This window comes from Ahaetulla prasina, chromosome 8 (assembly GCF_028640845.1).
Source record: "Ahaetulla prasina isolate Xishuangbanna chromosome 8, ASM2864084v1, whole genome shotgun sequence".
Taxonomy (NCBI): domain Eukaryota; kingdom Metazoa; phylum Chordata; class Lepidosauria; order Squamata; family Colubridae; genus Ahaetulla; species Ahaetulla prasina.
In genome coordinates, this window is record NC_080546.1 from 75345620 (window position 1) to 75366819 (window position 21200).

The 21200-nt window shown below is 38.3% G+C and overlaps 1 protein-coding gene across 1 annotated transcript in view; it reads right to left on the bottom strand.

Annotated features, from left to right (window-relative positions):
• LOC131203178 (bifunctional heparan sulfate N-deacetylase/N-sulfotransferase 4) overlaps positions 1–21200 on the bottom strand; it is a 78022-nt gene that overhangs the window by 53355 nt on the left and 3467 nt on the right. Inside the window, exon 2 of the mRNA XM_058193136.1 lies at positions 2044–2229. Within this exon, the coding sequence (XP_058049119.1) occupies positions 2044–2229 (186 nt within the window). The remainder of the gene's footprint in view (positions 1–2043; positions 2230–21200) is intronic.

Sequence of the window (21200 nt, forward strand, 5' to 3'; positions counted from 1 at the left end):
AACAGCTGCGATCACACATTGCTCCCAGAAGCACGAAGCTGAAGCCTGAAGATGACGAATGAGACTTCAAACGCCGCCAAGACACTTCCAATTTTACACGGAGAAAACCCGAACAACCAAAGACCTATATAACACTGGAAAACCTCAGAAAACAAATATATATATATATATATATAGGTCTTTGGTTGTTCGGGTTTTCTCCCGTGTAAAATTGGAAGTGTCTTGGCAACGTTTCGATGAAGTCTCATTCGTCATCTTCAGGCTTCAGCTTCGTGCTTCTGGGAGCAATGTGTGATCGCAGCTGTTAAAAGGAAGAAACAGCTGCGATCACACATTGCTTCTAGAAGCACGGTTGAAGCCTGAAGATGACGAATGAGACTTCAAACGCCGCCAAGACACTTCCAATCTTACACGGAGAAAACCCAACAACCAAAGACCTATATATATATATATATATATATATATATATATATATATATATATATATATATATATATATATATATATATATATATATATATATATGAAGACCAGGTTGCTTTGATAGGAACCCCCCTCCCTTAATCTTTCCCCTGGTACAGCTGACAAAGCAAGGAGAACCTGTGGCTTAGAGGTTAATACATCTGCCTAATATGCAACCAAGCCCAGGTTGGAATCCCAGAAGTGTATGGCTAGCTGATGAGAAATAAATAGCTTGAAATAGATCTATACTAGTGTCCCTTTCTTTCTTTGTCAGTAATATATATATTACAGTAATATATATATATATTCATGTATAATCTGCTTATTCAGTTTTAATTGTATTTTAGATATGATGCAAAATGAATCAATAAATTTGCCAATACTTGGTATCTATAACATGAAGAAAAGTATGCGCCTTAAACAAATATGCCAGCAGGATATTTATTCTAACTATCCTTTGAGCTCCCTCTAAATTCTTGTAAGAAAATTTAAGCCCAGTTGTAACAGCCAATAGAGACTATTCAATTAAAAAAAAATTATCAGAATTGCAACCAGGGTGTGCCAGGTCCACACAGCTTGCCACCTTTCCTTAACATCTATCTATCCTATCAGATAAGATAGTCACCTCCCTTAAATATTGCTATCTTATGAGAGTCAGGAAGCATGCCTTTCTGCTGGCTGTGCTTGCCCTATGGAACACTCTGCCCCTTGAAGTTCAGTAGGTTCCCAACCTCCTAGCCTTTCACAAAACACTTGTTGTGTCTTGTCCGCTCTCACAGCAGCCGGGGCCTTCTTATCTGCTCCCGAACACGGAGGAATGTATGCCTCCCGGCCCCAGTCCTGGCTCCATGCCCAGACAAGCTGAAGAGGAGGGGGCACCTCCCGGTCCCAGCCCTGGCTCCATGCCCAAGCAGGCTGCAGAGGAGGGAGCATCCCCCGGCCCCAGCCCTGGCTCCATGCCCAGGCAAACGGAGCAGCTAGACCCCTCCCCCTCCTCCACAGCATGTGAGCCTGAGGAAAGTTTATTTCCAACAGCTGCTGATTGGAGTGACCCTCACATCAGAAGACTGGATAGGCGGAGGCAACAGAAGGAAGGGAGGGGCAGGCCTTAATGAGTGCTGAGTCATGGAGCCACACCCCATGGCCTATATAAAGGATCTGCTTTCTGGCAGTCTCTGAGTCAGGCAAAGTCGAACTTATCTTGCTGAAGTCACTTTCTGGTCTCCTGCCTGCTCTGAGGACTTTGCTAGGACTTTGGGCAGAGCTGCAGAGGCAAGCCTGATTCGGATTTCCCTGACCTGGCCGTCAGCGGAGGAGTGGGACACGACAACACTAAAGACATGGTTTTCCCCCTAAGTGCTATGATAGGATAAGGTGACTGCTTGGCAGAAGCTTGACTTGGCACCTGGTTTTTATAGTTTCAATATGGCTTTTATATTGTTTTAATTTTTGATTGATCCACCCAGAGTTTTTTTATATATAAAAGATGGGCAGCTATATAAATGTTACAAACAAACAAACAAATCTGCTTTAGTTATTTTTGCATAGGAGCAACTATGAAATAATGGAAATGCAATGTACCATGATGCCATTGTGGATGAAGCCCCGCCTGTACCGTGCAGGTTTCAGATGAGGATATTCTTCGGTGCTGGTCACTTTAATACCCCAGACCTTCTTCCAAGCTTCGTAAAGCTGAACGTGAACTGGGTAGACACCAGAATGATGTGGAGCCACAGCATAGCCGATGTCAGCTGGAATACCATGTTCCTGAGGGGAAAAAACCACCAGAATTACAATATATTAGCAGATGTTTTTGAACACAATCAGATCAGGGGTGAAATCCAGCAGGTTCTGACAGGTTATGGAGAACTGGTAGTGGAAATTTTGAGTAGTTCGGAGAACCGGCAAATACCACCTCTGGCTGGTCCCAGAGTGAGGTGGGAATGGAGATTTTGCAATGCCCACCAAGCCATGCCACTCCCACCAAGCCACGCCCACAGAACTGGTAGTAAAAAATTTTGAATCCCACCACTGGATCAGATATAAAAATAACAATGACAGTTCTCCACTCCTCTGAATACAACAAAATACCTTATGCCACCAGACTTGAAATCCTGGGTTTAGAAAATTTAGAACTACGCCGCCTTCGACATGACCTGAGTTTAACTCATAAAATCATCTAATACAATGTCCTTCCTGTTGAAGACTACTTCAGCTTCAATTGCAACAATACATGAGCACACAATAGATTTAAACTTAATGTCAACCGCTCCAATCTTGATTGCAGAAAATATGACTTCAGTAACAGAGTTGTTAATGCTTGGAATGCACTACCTGACTCTGTGGTCTCTTCCCAAAATCCCCAAAGCTTCAACCAAAGACTATCTACTATTGACCTCACCCCATTTCTAAGAGGTCTGTAAGGGGCGTGCATAAGAGCACAAGCATACCTACCGTTCCTGTCCTTTTGTTTCCTTTTTTTAAAATTTGCATTTATATCCCGCCCTTCTCTGAAGACTCAGGGCGGCTTACACTATGTTAGCAATAGTCTTCATCCATTTGTATATTATATACAAAGTCAACTTATTGCCCCCAACAATCTGGGTCCTCATTTTACCTACCTTATGAAGGATGGAAGGCTGAGTCAACCTTGGGCCTGGTGGGACTAGAACCTGCAGTAATTGCAGGCAGCTGTGTTAATAACAGACTGTCTCAGCAGTCTGAGCTACAGACGCCCCTTTCATTATATCCAATTAATATAGTTATTACATACTTATATATATGCTTATATATTGTATACTTATTTCATGCTTATGTTTATATATACTGTGTGACAAATAAATAAAATAAAAGTAATTGAAACCCTCAAACAAGCATACAGTATGTGGGAAAAGAAACTGATTTCTAGATATATCTCCAGAGAGAACTTTATAAAAGTCATGATGGGTCACAAGAAAGATGATATATAGTGCAGCATTTTATTTCTGCAGCGGAAAGCCGCTAAATGAATTTGGAAACTAATAATCTCCAGGAAATGGTACTGAGAAGCATCTTTCTTCGAACGCTGGATGTAATTGATGGCATCATGGCTAGCAGTTTCCCCTCTTTAGTAATAAAAAATTGGTAACAAACATGTTAGCTTTCCTAAGGCAGACAGACAGACAGTATTCAGATCCAGGACTTACATTACATTAAATGCATCTAGGTCCCATTTTTTTTCAGTTTTCCCACATCTCAGTTAGTTTTGGATATTAAACAATTATTAGTTTATTAGCAACTACCTCTATCAGCAATGGTCATATTTATGATTTAAAAAAATTATTGTATTTTTCAGAGTATAAGACACACTTTTTTCCTTCCTAAAAGAGGGTGAAAATTTGAGTGTGTTTTATACTCCGAATGTAACCACACCGGTACCCAAAATGGCTACAACTGTGCCTTCTCTTACTCCTTCCGTGCTTAGCCTGCTTTAGTCAGATCAGCAGTGCTTTTGAAGCTGTTTTTCAGCCAAAGCGATCTTCCATGCTTTGCCTGCTTTTCTAATTGCTGCTCCTTCCGACGATCAGATGTGCTTTAGAAGCTGTTTTTTTAACCCCAAACAACCCCAACCTCAAAACCATTGAGGGAATGAATGTGCTGAAGCTGACTAGGCTAAGGACTAGCCAGATGAATACCTGGTAGGCAGAATTTTTTCCCCCTCTTTCCTCCCCTAAAACTAAGGTGTGTTTTATACTCCGGTGCATCTTATATTCCAAAAAATATGGAAGTCCTTGTCATTTGATAATAAGAAGAATGACTTGCTACAGTCCTCCTTCTCCTTGCTCCTTCTTGCTCTTTCTCTATTTAAAAAGTAATGAAACAAATGACAGAAGAAAGATATCAAGCAATAAAGGTGCTAATTATAAGAACCTTTAGAAAGACAATTAGATGCAGGATTCTTTGATGAAACATGGGAAATTCTCAAGAAGATACATTAAGTTTCTGTAGGAGAACACTGCCTGTTCTAGTCAGAATAAACAAAACAGCTCCATTTATATATTAGATTGACAAATCAGCACGATAAAATCAAATAAGGTAGACAAAAGGTAACATGTAATTGAACTTTTTTAATATCCTCTTTATAGTTCTCTGAAATGACATTCAATATATAATAAACCAGCCTATTTTTAAAAATGGGAAGGTTTGACGGTCTATATTGAAAATGTAAAATAAACAGAGAATAGTTGATATTTGATCACTCTAATTTCCCAAAGCAATATCAGAGTTAAGCATTAATAATATTTCTTAGACTCTACTGTCATAAGCCTAAATTACTAAAAACTGAAATAGTGTCATTGCAAAATAAAGACTTAATGCTGCTGGCTTTAGATCGTGATATAAATTTGTCTGGTTTTTGCTTAACATTAATAACATGGAAATTTTTTTGGTATCTTTTGGGGGGAATTTTTTTCAGTATCCCTTGGACTTCAGTACTTTGGTAAGAACGTTTAAATTAGTAACTTTAAATGTGAAACACTTTCAGAACGATTTGAATGAGTTTTGAATGGAAAATTACTTCAGGCTTGAAACGGTTGGAATACCAGCCTGTAAAATGAAGGGGACTGATAAACGTGTATAAAATCCACCTTTGGCTTTGATTTAACACCAGCCTAATTCAAAAAGAACAGTAGCTTTTGGTTTTAAAGAATGTAAACCAAAGTTTGTGTACAAAGGTATAGCACATGGAGAACAAACCAAGAATTATAAAGTGGGATGATGGTGAACAGGTTTATTGGGCAATCCTGAAGTCTGTTGGGATACAGCACATTAATGGAATGAAAGAATAAATAAGAGTAACTTATTCAAAACAAATATGACAGTCAAAAGGGGAGAATGAATGTCTTTGTAAAAGAAGTGTGTACATCTGTAGAAATCCGGGACTATGACCATGAGTATCCAATCAAAAGCATTTGGGTAAAATTGATAGGAAAGGGAAACAACAATTATATTCTACTGGGACATGCTATGGAAAATAAGCAGGATAACAGAGCTAGAAGGGACCCTGGACATCTTCTAGTTCAACCCCTTGCTCAAGAAGTAAACCCTAGACCATTTCAGACAAACAGTTGTCCAAACTCGTCTTAAAAACCCAGTACCCACAACTTTTAGAAGCAAGTTGTTCCATTGATTAATTGTTCTAATGGTCAGGATATTTTTCCTTAGTTCTAGGTTGGTTCTCTCCTTGATTAGTTTCCATCCATTGCTTCTTGTCCTGCCTTCAAATGCTTTGGAGAATAGCTTGACTCCTTCCTCTTTGTGGCAGCCTGTTAGATATTGGAACACTGCTACCCTTGTGTGTCCAATCACACTTGGCCAATAAATTCTATTCTATTCTAATAAATTCTATTCTATCATGTCACCCCAGTCCTTCTTTTCACTAGACTAGACACACCCAATTCTTGCAACAATTCTTCAAATGTTTTAGCCTTCAATCCACTAAGGGGCCAGGCATACAATCTGGATAAGGCTTTTCTGGAGCAGATTAGAGAACTTTGAGGAAGGACATTTAGTGATAATGAAAGGTAAAGGTTCCACTTGCACATATGTGCTAGTCATTCCGGACTCTAGGGGGCGGTGCTCATCTCCATTTCAAAGCCGAAGAGCCAGCGCTGTCCGAAGACGTCTCTGTGGTCATGTGGCTGACATAACATTAATGCCAAAGGCTCACGGAACGCTGTTACCTTCCCACCAAAGGTAATAATAATTGATGATGATGATGATGATGATGATGACGACGACAGTATACACAGCCAACGAGATAACTATGCTGGATTTCGTATCACTGTTCACTAGTCGAACACTTCCCAAGCGTTTAGGACTGCGTGATGTATCGGCGAATTATGCGAGCAGATCCCAGTAAGGTGGCCTTCTGCAGCTGACTAAAGGTGATCTTGTCAGCGCCAATTGCTTTTAAGTGCTTGTCTAGATCTTTAGGCACAGTTCCCCGTTATTATTAAATAATAATAATTAATAATAGGACATTTTAAATACCTAAACAACCATTAGAAAATCAGTTCAGATACAATTGCAAGACGCCCCAAAGAATTGGGTCTTGTTGATGGTTTCATTTTAAAGAAGACTGAAGAAAATACATGGGGAATAGCATTCCTAAATCTTATTCTAATGAATTAGAAAAAGTTAATTGAAGTGGTAAAAGAAGTGGGAAGCTTGGGAAGTAGTGACCCTGAAGAAATGGAACCGGAACATTTTTGTACAGGCACAACCAAAAATTAGAAAACAAACTTAGAATAGTACTAAGTGTTGGACAGAAATTCTTAAAGTCAAAAGTAGTATAGGAGGTATACTAAAGATAGTAAATGTAAAAGTGCACACTGTTCCAGTGAACCTACAGCTCATTTCAACTGAGCCAAGAATTGAAAGGCATATATCTGTGAAATAGAAGATCGTGAAATTGCCAAGAAAGCGTATCGGCTAAGAACAGAATAGGTGAGAAAGGCTAAAGTTAAAAGAGATACAGCCTTGCAAAGGAAGGTAAAGGAAATAAAAAATAACCTTTTCCCTAGGTTAGTAATAAGAACAATGAAAAGGAAGGAGCAAGCTCACTATTCAGAAAAAATAGAACAGAAGAGGTAATGGGAAAAGGGAAAAATGCTTCAAATGCTTTAATTTACTGTGATCTTCTCCCAAAAGGGCAACGGTGATCAAATGGATCTTTGATCAACTGAGATAGTTACAATCCAAGGTAAGTAAAATGATAGTCAGGAAATACTTGGCTACTATACGGAAATCTCTAGCCCAGATAAATTACATTCAAGAGTCTTCAAATATCTTGAGGATATAAACTTTTCGAGAATATTGGGAAATCATGGCAGATGGTTATAGAGCACACTTGGCAACTTTAAATGTGTGAATTCAATTTCCAGAATTCCCCAGCCAGCATATTGTACTCCACATTATGTTAAAGTTGCCAAGTTTGAAAAGCACTGAATAGAGTATAGGATCAAAGAGCCTTTCAATTGCAAATATTATTCCTATCTTCAAAAGTGGGGTGAAATGGGTAATGAAGGGTAGCCTACTTCTCTCTGATCCTTGGCAAACTCCAAACTAGATTATTAAACAATTTGTTTGTGATCTTTTAAAAAAGAAAAATAGATTGATATTTTTCTTTTGTAGCTTCTTCTCTGGCAATATTGTACTGCTAACTATAGCATACAAAACATTTGCTAGACCAATTCTTGAATACAGTTCATCTGTCTGGAACCCACGCTGCATATTGGACATTAATACAATTGAGAGAGTCCAGAGGTATTTCACGAGAAGAGTTCTCCACTCCCCTGCTCGCAAGAGAATACCTTGTGCCACCAGGCTTGAAATTTTGGGCTTAGACAACTTAGAAGTCCGCCACCTTCTGACTGACCTAAGCGTAGTGCACAAAAATATCAGCTACAATGTCCTACCTGTCAATGACTACTTCAGCTTCAACCACGATAATACATGAGTGCACAATAGATACAAACTCAAGGTAAACCACTCCAAACTCGATTGCAGAAAATATGACTTCAGCAACAGAGTGGTCAATGTCTCGAATGCACTACCTGACTCTGTGGTTTCTTCCCCAAACCCCCAAAACTTTAACCTTAGACTGCCTACTGTAGACCTCACCCCGTTCCTAAGAGGGCTGTAAGGGGTGTGCATAAGCGCACCAACATGCCTACCATCCCTGTCCTAATGTCCTCTTTTATTTGTATCCATTTCATTTATTCATAAACATGTTTATACTTATACATGTTATCTTATACATGCTTGACAAAATAAACAAATAAACAAACAAACAAATAAAAATAAACTTATTAGCACAAGAGAACTAAGATGGTTATATCAAGAGCATGTTATGCCAAACCAACTTAATCTTTTTCTTGATATAGAAACCTTCAAGCTACTTGAAATTACTTGATGTAGTAACCTTAGTTAACCATGAGATGTGGTAGACATTTTAGCTTCAGAAAGTATTTAATAAAGTCTCCCATATAATCCTAGTAAAAAATACTTACAAAAAGTTGAATAGGCTGCAATTAAATGAATTCAATCAGAGCTGACTGAACAAGCATACTCAGTGGTATCTTGATATTCATAAACTGAATAAGAGCCAAATTGTGTGATGTAGTTTCCAAAAAGCAACAGCAATTCTGTGCCACTGTAAAGGAATATGGAGATGGGGATGAAGGAAGGGATGGACTATTAAAGGAAAAACGCAAGACTGATGTCAGAAAAAAAGAATACTACTTCATTACGATTGGATACTATAACAGAATCCTGACAGCCTATTTTAGGCTTTCATTTTCCAAGGACCGAGTTGTCTTTTCTTCCTCCTTTCATTCATTTTTTCACCAAGGTTATCTCTACATACCTTTACAGCCACATCAAGAAAAATAAAGCACTGAGATCAAAATAAGTAACCAACCCTTTGTATTCCATATTGGTCCAACTATGTCCAAGATGATAAGAGCCTTGGGAGGGAGAATTCTTTGAAGATTTATATTTATGTCAGCAAAATGTAATGGCTGTCTTCAGGTATATGAGGTCTTTTGCTGGAACAATCATTTTGTTCAAGTCTAGAACAATTTTTTTTTATAAAACTCCTTAATACCTGTCTTACTTGTGTGTGTGTGTGTGTTTGTGTGTGTATGTAATATTGTCATTTTGCAAAACAGAAAAGTATGCTTTCTCTTTTGCAGTGCCTACCTTCCAGAATAGCAACCTCCAGAAATATAAATGGCTCACACTCTTTAAATGTTCCAGAAGACTCTTTAAGATGTGACTGGGTTTCCAAGCTTGGGATGTAGGTATTTGTGGAAACTCTGGTAATTATTATTTTTTAGGGTGAGGGTGGGGGAAATTTATTTATGTGGTTTTGTCTAGACCAGGGGTGTCAAACTCCTGTCATGTGCTGGCCCCATCCCCGTCCAGTTTAGCAAAGGGGGAAAAAGTCCTGATACGTCACGTAATGCTGCCGTGACGACATAAGTTTGATACCCCTGGTCTAGACAGTCAAGTTATTTTTTAATATCCATATCTATCTATCTATCTATCTATCTATCTATCTATCTATCTATCTATCTATCTATCTATCTATCTATCTATCTCACATATATTAATTTAAAATATCTAAGCTGCCCAGAGTTTTTGGGGAGCCAGATGGCCTTAAAATCTAATCAGACAATCAAACAGTATTTTGAAAGCCATCATAAACTGTTGCTAAATTGTGAAATTTAGCAGGTTACTTGAAAGACCATATTTTTCCAGTCACATCTACCCAACCTACTAGAGTGAAGAGGGAGGTACATCTACTGGGATCAAGAAAACAGGGCCATCTATGGGGTGGCTCCTTCCCTATAGGACATTATCCCTGCAGAGATAAGAATGGTCTCCACTCTGATACTCTTTAGGAAGGCCCTGAAAATCTGGTTTTGCCAATGGACCTGGGGAACCCAGAATGGGATGGAGTGCATCAAGTGGTTTATTTGATTGATGATGGTTGCCATGGGGTTGAGGGGTTATTGGTTTTACTGAAAATGAGTTGAGTGACCATATAAATTTTCTTAAATAAATAATTAACTTCTCTGTAGATCCGAGTTCAGTTTTGTGTAACAAATCCAGTATGTTCCATAAAATCTTCCTTCTATAAATATGGATTTTGATATGATAAAATTTAAGTCTAGGCTCACATATCCAGGAAGATTTGTGATGAGAGTGAACAAAAACCCCAAAATACTAATATACTTGAATGTATATTTGCATTTTATATAATTTAAAACCATGTGGCCAGGGCATATTTTGATTTGATTCGGTTTGGGATTAAAAAAACCTCAAATGTACAAAAAGAAGTTTAATTCTGAGTCAGCATTGGGATGGAATGGTGGCTGCAGTCTTATCTCGTGAGTAAAACATTCCTCTTTTAGTATGAGAGATGCTAAATGAAGAAGAGCCAAGGCTCGTGTCAGGGCCCCAATGAATGCCCTACTTAACTCATGAACTTCCCAAGTGTAGTCAACTCTGCCGCACATAATTTACAGCTCAACTATGACCCTGTTCCCCCATTTCTCTCAGGCTGTGTTATAAATCACATTCTCCAACAAGGCACTTTCCCGGGCTGTAGAACTCATGCCTCACAAACTGGCTCTGGTAATCTGAGATCCAACCTTTGAGGAAGGTGTGTGTGGATTGTGGTTGCTGAATTGCTCCATCAGTTCTCTCCCCTTTCTACCCATGGCAACTCGAGAGCAGACTAAAAATGCTTTGAGAGTTGACAGCTGGAATTTCCCTGAATGAAACTCACTCAGACTATAGTGCTCTCTATGGTTACAGTTTTTTCCACAGGAAGTGCAATAACAATTTAGCACAGCAAATTTATGCTTCCAAGAGACTGAGGGAAATAAAATATGTTTGCCCTCTGTTGACATAACAAGGCGATCTCTGCTGAATTGCTTTGAGTCTTGTCAAAAAAGAGAGAGGTGAAATGTTGGCTTCTCATCTGTCACCTTGCTGAATAAAAAGATTTACATAAGCCTCTTTCTACTTTTAACACAAGGACACTTTTTCTTCAAGTACTTTTTTCTTCAGGCAGGCAAAGAGATTCCCTAGGTGATTATTTTACTTTATTTCATTCTTACTGTGTCAGCTGTATGCATTATTTGTGCCAAGGTATTCAGAGACGGAAATGTTTTGTTGTTTTCTAGCAATTCAGCCGCTGCAATTTTTCAGACTTTAAATATATTACATTTATTTGGTATCTTCATGTATAACCCTGACAATGTAGGTTTTGTATTGCTAATGATTATAATAATAGATAATGCTAATGTGAAATTTTAAAAATAATTTGAAAAAAAACCACCCTTTTATAAAATGATGTATCATTGGTACTGTACACCTGATAAATTGTCAGAGATAGACAGTATGTCACAGAAGTGAGTACTCCCCCTCACATTTTGTAAATATTTAAGTATATCTTTTCATGTGACAACACTGAAGAAATGACACTTGGCTACAATGTAAATTAGTGAGTATACAGCTTGTATAACAGTGTGAATGTGCTGTCCCCTCAAAATAACACAACACACAGCCATTAATGTCTACACTGCTGGCAACAAAAGTGAGTACACCCCTAAGTGATAATGTCCAAATTTACCTGACTCTGTGGTCTCTTCCCATAATCCCAAAAGCTTTAACCAAAAACTTTCTAATATGGACCTCACCCCTTTCCTAAGAGGACCATAAAGGCCGTGCATAAGAGCACAAACGTGCCTACCGTTCCTGTCCTATTGTTTTTCTTTTTCTCCTTCTTATATATATATATGCTTATACCTCCTAATATTTACTTATATACAGTATATGTTTATATACTATATAATCTTTTTTATGATACCTATATATATATCGTTGTGACAAAATAAAAATAAATAAATAAATAAATAAATAAATAAATAAATAAATAAATAAATAAATAAATAAATGGGGCCCAAGTAGCCGTTTTCCCTCCCTGGTGTCATGTGACATGTTAGGGTTACAAGCACAGTGGGCTGCACTTACTTTAACAAAGGGTTCGCTGGTTGTGAATGCGTAGTCATTTTTGTTGCCAGCAGTTTAGACATTAATGGCGGTGTGTTGCATTATTTTTAGGGGACAACACATTTACACTGTTATACAAGCTGTATACTCACTACTTTAAATTGTAGCCAAATGTCATTTCTTCAGTGTTGTCACATGAAAAGATATATATTTAAATATTTACAAAATGTGAGGGGGTGTACTCACTTCTGTGACATACTGTATAAAGGTGTTTTAAATGTATGTTGGAAATATAATTCTAAAGAAGGTACTTTTTATCATCTTTGGTGGACTTGTAATAAAGCAAATAAATATTGGGGACATACTGATGTTATAATGCAGAAGTTGAATATAAAATTGAAAGTTGAGTTTTATAATTATTGGATAAAGAGTTGAAAAAAAAGATCTGGAACATTGTCACTATGTAAGTTGACTGCAGTGAGAATTTTATATACACAGAAATGGGAAAATATGTCAATCAATCCCCACAATAGGAAAAAAAAAGGGATGTGGCTAGCAGAGACGGCAAAATTAGCCATTTAATAAGAGGAAAGAATATATCCAGTTTTGTTTTTACCCTGGAAATCACTTCTGGATTTGAGATTAAAAAACACTGAAATATTAACATTGGGTTTTGCTGATTAAATTAGTTAGTGGTTATAGAAATGGTTGCGAGTTGTTAAGGTGAAATGGGATAACTCTTCTCAGCCAAGTCACTGTGGCCAACTGACCACGGCCAACTCACTGCAGGACAGTTTACCATGGCCAACTCATCATGCGACAATTCACTGCAAGAAAATTCAATATAATTATTTAAAATAATTTAAAGAAATATTTTAATTTTTGTCATTCACATTTTATTTTCTCTCTCCTTTGGCATCCTTTTTTTAATGATTCTATTTGACTATCTTTGGAGATTCTCAATCATCCAGGTCATAGCTGTTCCAAAGGTGCTTTTTCAAGAGGCAATTGGACTTTTGTTGTTTTTCTTCTCATCCAAGACGTTTTGCTTCTCATCCAAGAAGCTTTTTCAGTTCTGATTGGATGATGGGGAATGGAAGGATTTATATTCCTGGCAGACAGCTGGTCATTTGCATTCTTTTAGAGAGTCATTGAGGCCACCTGGGAGTTTATCTATTTCATCAGGGTCACCTGAGTAGTGCAAATGGTGTGGAGCTTTCTTGGAACTGTTGAAAGAACTGTGTTGTAAACTGAAGATATAGTAGATGATGTCGTATCCCTCCCTTTCTGTTGAGAGAGGGATGTTCAATTTTAACATAGATGTCCTCTTTAGCCTCTCTTTCAATTCAGCAGTTAAATCTGTCCAAAATGGTGACTTTGCTGTCTTCAAAAGAGTGGCCTTTGTCTGCTAAATCTTGTCCTGATGGGTTTGTTCTCCTATGTTGCGCAATGTGTTTATGAAGTGGATGTTTTGTTTCCCCAATGTACAGTGGTAGGATTCAAGTAATTTAACAACCGGTTCTCTGCCGTAATGATTTCTTCCAACATCCAGTTTGCCAAACTGCTCAGAAAGTTAACAACTCTCCCGAAGTGGTGCGAACTGGCTGAATCCCACCTCTGCCAATGTATAGATCTGCACATGGCTCACTGCATTGCACTGCATATACCATGTTGCTCAGTTTGTGTCTCGGTGTTTTATCCTTGGGGTAGATAAGCTTCTGCCTTAGTGTATTTTTGGCTTTGAACTGTGAATGTGTGTTGTATTGGCTGAAAATCCTCCTGAACTTTTCCTATATTCCTGCAACATATGGAATGACAATGTTGCTTTGTTTATTGTATTCTTTGTCTTTTATGGAGGAGCTCCTGCTGGGTCTTTTTTTGGGATTTGATGAAGGCCCAGCTTTTCAAAGAGAAACAAGAAAATCCAGTTGCCTCTTGAAAAAGTACCTTTGACATTTTATTTGACTATTTCTTCAATTTTAGTGGTCCCGTAGTGAGTTGTTCCATGGTGAATTGTCCCACAGTGAGTTGACCGGGTGAGTTGGCCACAGCAAGTTGACTGCAATGAGATGGTTGTGGCGAGTTGGCTGTGGCAAATTGTTGTAGACCCTTGTTAAGATTGAAAGGCAAAACTGATGCTGTAATTCTATTTTGTATTTTACTCCGCTAAAAAAATTGGAAGCTTTTTTCTTTTCCCTTTTACCCTACACCTCAACTTCCTCTCTCTTTCCCTTTTCCATTTCCCTAGTATCTTTATTTTATTTGCATTTTATATCATGATAATCTTAATTAAAAAATAAATAAAAAAGAGAAATTTTGGAAATGATGACCAAAGTAGGGCCTCCATACAGTATTAATAACATGACATTGCCAAATTTACCCCTCACTGCCTAATTTGTTGAAACATCTGCTAACAAAATCCCCAATGTGTGTCTTCAGGTACTCTTTGTTTGTTACACTAGTATGTCAATCAGAATTCACATTTGGGTTTGCCAACTGGAAATACTAGGTGATTTTGTCTGAACATATCTGGAAGATCATAAATTAACAAAGGCTGTTTTCTAGTATCATAAACTCCATGATTCAAAGTAAACTAAATATGATTGGAAATACAATTATATTGGAAATACAATACTGCTTTATTTGTCTAAAGATTCTGCAATGAAAAACAAAAATAGGTTCATTTGGATAACTTTAATCTCCAGTTAAACCAAAAGGTGTTAAACATTTTGTCTGTGTAATGATCTGTGTTATATAGGTTTCACGCTACAAGTAACTCAGTGGTGGGCTTCCAATTTTTTTACTACCGGTTCTGTGGGGTGTGGCTTGGTGGGCATGGCATGGTTGGTGGGCATGGCTTGGTGGGTGTGGCAGGGGAAGGATACTGTAAAATCTCCATTCCCACCCCAATCCAGGGGAAGGTTACTGCAAAATCCCCATTTCCTCCCAAACAGCTGGAATCCGGGAGGCAGAGAATAGATGGGGGCGGGACCAGTCAGAATTTTTACTACCGGTTCTCCAAACTACTCAAAATTTCCACTACCAGTTCTCCAGAACTGGTCAGAACCTGCTGAAACCCACTTCTGAAGTAACATAATCCAATTGACATGGCACATGGTATTCAGAATTTTTGGCATTTGTGGCATTTGCTAAAAGAAAGGTCTGTGGTAGATTATATCTTGGTATATGTCTAGATAGATAGATAGATAGATGATGATAGATAGATAGATAGATAAAACGGTTTCAGCAAAACAACAGTAATTTTTAAAACCTAGTGAATCTCCAATCAAGTAATTTAGAAGATCGGAATTCAACGTTAGGCTCATCAGGCAGAAAATATATGGTTACACAGCCAAGATATTTTTAAAAAATGGATCTATCATCATTAGAGTTAATGGATTTGGCTTTTATTTGGTTCAAATTTCATTTATTTGTTTTGGCCAGAAGCCATAGCAAAAGTTATAAACAAGACAGGAACAGAAAGGAATATAATTTTCAACCAATAAACTTATTAATAAGTATAAGAAGGATGTTGATAGTTGTCCAGTTTCTTTGAGCTTTTAAAATAATATATTCATAATGCTAAAAGTCATATACTTAAAACTATTGCTAGGTCTAAATACATTTTTCTTTCTTTTTTAAAGAAGGAAAGGTAGGGTATTTGAGGTAGGTGCATGAGACTACATTGTCCATTATAAAAGTAGAGAGGTGTTTTTTTTTATCTTCAATAATCTAGTATGGATATTTACATCTTGCAACAAAATGTGGTAGAACAGAATGCTTCTCAGGAATTTACCATCCATCCGTTTATAACCTCTTCCCCTCTTCCCTTATTTTTTTTGTTTTGTTATATGAATAATGGAGGACTATGGCAGGACTAAACCATGCTTCATTTACAAAGATAATAACAGGTCTACAAAGAAGAGGTTAGCCATCAAAAGAAATTCCTGACTATGAATTCTCTCTTGATACCTGGTGCTATTGCATATGGTTAAGTTTTCCTTTGCTACAAATTTTCTAAAAGGAGAGATGGTTATTTGTTAGAGACTATCTGTGGAGACTGCACTGAAGTCTGGACTAGATAACTGGACTAAATAACCTTTATAACAGGGGTGTCAAACTCAAGGCCTGGGGGCTGAATCCGGCCCGCAGCATACTTAGATCTGGCCCACAGGGCCGCCCTGGAAATAGTGAAGGACCGGCCCAAAGTGCCTCTACCAGCAAAAACAGAGCTAGAAGGGCTGCCTACGGTCCCACTGAGCTCTGTTTTCGCTGGCAGAGGGTTGCAGGAGGCTGTTGCAGCCAAAAACGGAGCTTGGAAGGCTATTTTCTCTGGTAGAGCACTCGGGCCACCACAGGTGCCCCCAAACAAGTGACGTCGAGCTGGCAACACCCATCCCAGCCACACCTCCCCGGCCACCCGAGGTCAAACACAATGCTGATGCGGCCCTCAATGAAATAAGAGTTTGACCCCCCCTGCTCTATAATAAGTCCTTCATATCCTAAAATCCTGCTTTAGAACTGATTTGAAGAAAAGATGAAGTCTCCAAGATAGGAGAAGAAAAAGGAATCTCTTTCTGAATGCCAAGTTCAGAATGTTGTCTCAGATATCTGCAAATCCAGGTAGAATTGCATTAATACAGTTTTACTGATAGCAGCAGTTCATTTCCTGGCATTTTTTATTCAAATTCTCATTTCCCGATTGGTTATTGAGAAGAAAACCATTTGATAGGAAAGGGAGGCTAAAATAACAGCCAAGAAGCTTTTGACAGTGATGTAAGTATAAATATTTTGTGTCATGGCTGAATGTAATAATCCTTCCACAAAAGAGTGGGGGTGCTTACAATTATACCGCTGTATGTCAGAAACATCTTGCCTTCACCCAGTATATGGTTGTTTTCAGATAAACACTGGCTTTACATTCTGAATTTTTTCTTCTTCAAAATGTTATATTTATAGAGGACTGCTAGAACCATGCACTCATCTTTTTGGCCAATAATTCAAAGTGCATTTTAGCAGTTTGAGATGAGAAATAGCTATGATCACTGTCCATTACTGATGGGCTTAATAATTTTATAATGATTCAGGGGAAAAGTGCAAACTCTGGACATGACCGAGGCAATTTCACATTCTCCTCTGGAGACATGTTTATTCAAAAATAAGTTCATTCAGCTCAGTGAAGCTTACTTTCAAGTAAATGTGCTAACACGATAGCCTGAAAGTGCAATCATATACATGTCTATTCATAACTAGGATGAATGTATCTGTCGATTTTGATTTGTCATTTTTCCCAGGTTTTATTTTATTCTGCCTCCGCAAGAGTTTCTGTGTTAAAACATTCCTACCATATCAACCCATGTTATTCCAATTTCATTTGGAACACAATGTAGAAAAAAGGATGTATATTTTTCTAATTAAAGAAAAACCATTGCATGTGCCAAAGAAGGGCTGACTGAAGTTTATTTTTTATTAACCAGGATACAGTCTGGTTGTTTGAATTTGCATCAAGTGAAAATGTGAAGCTATATTTCATTTTTTTAATTGTAATAATGCAAGAAGTATAGCAGAATTATTTGAGGACTAATTGCAAGAACAGAAAGTGGTTTAACAATTTCTTTCTCCAGGGAAGGTTTTCAAGAAAGCTCAGGAACCTTAAGAGAGAATAATATCATTAAATAGTATTAACAATTCCTCATTTATAAAAGGTCTTTTATATTCTGGAATAAAAAGGTTGCTTAAAAATAGGAATGGAAGAAGTTCTTATGATCTTCACGAACATATAGTGATAGCAGTACAATGTCGAAAAGATCCTCTTTAGATGACTAAAATAATGGTGCCATGCTAAAAAAAAATGAATAGCAACTAAAAATAGGAGAGATATTATATTCCTTATAGCATTATTCCTATTGCATCTCTAACAGTGAAGGAAGACCTGGTAAAAGTAAAATCCAGTATATACAGTATTTATCCATACCAATCTTTTAAAATGAAGACTGCATTTTCCTCAACAGGCATATGTTCTTTCCCTCACTATAGATTGAGAATTAATCCCCCTGGAAGTAAACCCTGCTGACTAAATTACTTGGGCTTGCCACATCTGTTTACTCCTCCTTGGTTACAAGCAGATCTGTGTTGTGACTCAGACCCAAGTAGGTAGCAACAAACTCAGTCCATGATAAAATAAACTTTATTCGAACAGCTGGGAATTACTTCATTCCCAGCGTCGTTCAACTCAAAGTAAAACAATTGCCTCCCAAACACAATTTCTTCAGTTATCACAAACCTTAGTCCAATTAGGCAAACTGCCAAAGGCCCTTCCTGATAAATGTCCAGAAGTCACAAAAACAAAGATATTCACAAAGCAGAGGGCACAGCTACAATGTTGTTTTCTGGCAAGCTGAAACACTGGTGCTGGTCTGTTTTAAGCCTTATGGGAGAGGCCAATCATCTCTTGTCCCTACTCCCGAGTTGTCCTCTCTGCTTGAGCTGCTCTTGCCTTCTGGCATCTCTTCTCATGCGTGCATCAAGAACAGGCTCCTCCCGTTCCTCTGCCTCACTACTATCAGTTTCTGGAGGCTCTGGAGTCCACACCTCACTTCCTGATGGCCCTGGCCTCACCTCAATCTCATCGCTGTCCGATTCCGTTGCCAGCTCCGTAGGCTGCTGACGGACCACAACAATCTGTTCAGTCAAACAAGATATAAGGGATACAGAAGATAGTTCCATCTGCTATGATCAATGTTCTATATCAGGGGTGTTAAACTGGCGGCCAGCAAGCTGGATGCGTCACACGCAGGCCATGCCCACCAACCTCCTTGAATGGGCAAAATGATGCAAAATGTCATATGATGGCAACGTGACACCTGTGCTCTATATCTTCTAATATCTGGAAGCTTAAGGTACAAAGCAATACTAGATGAAGATAATGAACATGATAATGATGATATTATTCATTTAGTCATGTCTGACTCTTGAAAGCCAGATCTTTCCTCATGTTCCAATCTTGCATTATTTCTTTGAGCTTTTCTATGCTCTGGTGTCAGGTCTGATAGTGTTGAGCCGCCATGTTCCTTAATGGCTTGGTTTCCTTTTACTGCTAACTCTTTCAAATAAAATTGCTTTCTCTGGTGAATTCCCCTGCATGGCATGGCAACATTAAGTGAGATGTAGAATCGTGACATTGCCTTCTAGTGACATGTTTGGTGTTATATGCTCCAGTAGTTACATGCTAATCACCTTTGCTGTCCCAGGAATTCGCAAGATCCTTTTCCAGAACTATAGTGCAAATGAGTCAATTCTTTTGCTGTCTTGTTTTTTTAAGATCCAACTTTTACAACCATAGGTAGCTATGGTGAACACAATACAGCAGACTAAACTACTTTTGGTTGTCAGGCTAATGTCCTTGCTTTTCCATATTCAGCTCATGTTCATCAGTGCTGTCTGATCCAGTGCAATCTGACGTTTTATTTCTGTGCTGCATTCACTCCTTTCAACTCTTTGCGATCCCAGTAAATTTTTCCTATATCTTCACTGTCAATGTCAGGCTGCCTCTGATTATAACTAGGAAAGAATACACCTTGACTTCATTTGCAAATAAAGAAAAGTACTTTTACCAGTTACATCTGGATAGCACCAGTACAAAGTTGGATCTGAGACAAAATATGGCTAACAATCCGTATCACCCTATTCCTCCCTCCTCTTTCCCAAAAGGTCATCAGGTCTGGTCCAATGCCAGCTCCTTCCCGTGGTCCCATGGTAATCTTCTTCCGCAGGTCTCTGGTTGTCAATCATATCAGGAATGCAGTGTCCGTTAGAGTTTGCGCTAAAACATTCCTGTTGAATTCAAAACATTAATCTCCCCTCCCACCTTAATTATGTCAGACCGACACTCTTAAAGGGCCTTCTCTACTTAACTTGAATCCAATAGTTATTTACATTAGAAATACAATCCCATGCTATCTAACAAGTGAATATAACGAGTACAAAGAGATACGAAGTTTGGAGTGGAGGCTGACAGTCAATTTGTTATGTGGGTGTTTCCATTGTTTGCAGTGGTCATAAGCTTTTTCGATGTTCAGGAAGAGGTCAAAATTCTCACTTTCTTCTTTGATTTTCTTGATTAGATGTTCCAGGCCTCCTTTGGGTTCTGAGAGAAGACTTCTTCCACCAATCTTTACACTGATTTTTGAAAGGGGAGAAATTGCAACCTTCTTGCATTCCTTTCTCTATCTTAAATCAGCGGTGAAATTTAGCAGGTTCTGACAGGTTCTGTAGAACCTGTAGCGGAAATTTGGAGTTCAGAGAACTGCTGGTGGAAATTTTGAGTAGTTCGGAGAACCGGCAAATACCACTTACAGTGTTGTAAGTGTTGTACCTTGAGGAAGGTATCTTTTCTTTTATGTACACTGAGCTCATATGCCCCAAGACAAATTCCTTGTGTGTCCAATCACACTTGGCCAATAAAAAATACTATTCTATTCTATTCTATTTGTTTTCCTCGTATCGTGTCCTGAATAATAGACAGTGAAATCCTCAGATTGGAAAAAGCCATTGACCAACCAGTGTAGCTTAATGACACCAAGGAGATCAATTCCCAACCTGATCATCTCACATTTGACAATATTTAACATAACATAACATAACAACAAAGTTGGAAGGGACCTTGGAGGCCTTCTAGTCCAACCCCCTGCCCAGGCAGGAAACCCTACACCATCTCAGTCAGATGGTTATCCAACATTTTCTTAAAAATTTCCAGTGTTGGAGCATTCACAACTTCTGAAGGCAAGTCGTTCCACTTATTAATTGTTCTAACTGTCAGGAAATTTCTCCTTAGTTCTAAGTTGCTTCTTTCTTTGATCAGTTTCCACCCATTGCTTCTTGTTCTACCCTCAGGTGCTTTGGAGAACAGCCCGACTCCTTCTTCTTTGTGGCAGCCCCTGAGATATTGGAACACAGCTATCATGTGTCCCCTAGTCCTTCTTTTTGTTAAACTAGACATACCCAGTTCCTGCAACCGTTCTTCATATGTTTTAGCCTCCAGTTCCCTAATCATCTTTGTTGCTCTTCTCTGCACTCTTTCTAGAGTCTCAACATCTTTTTTACATCGTGGCGACCAAAACTGGATGCAATATTCCAAGTGTGGCCTTACCAAGGCATTATAAAGTGGTACTAAC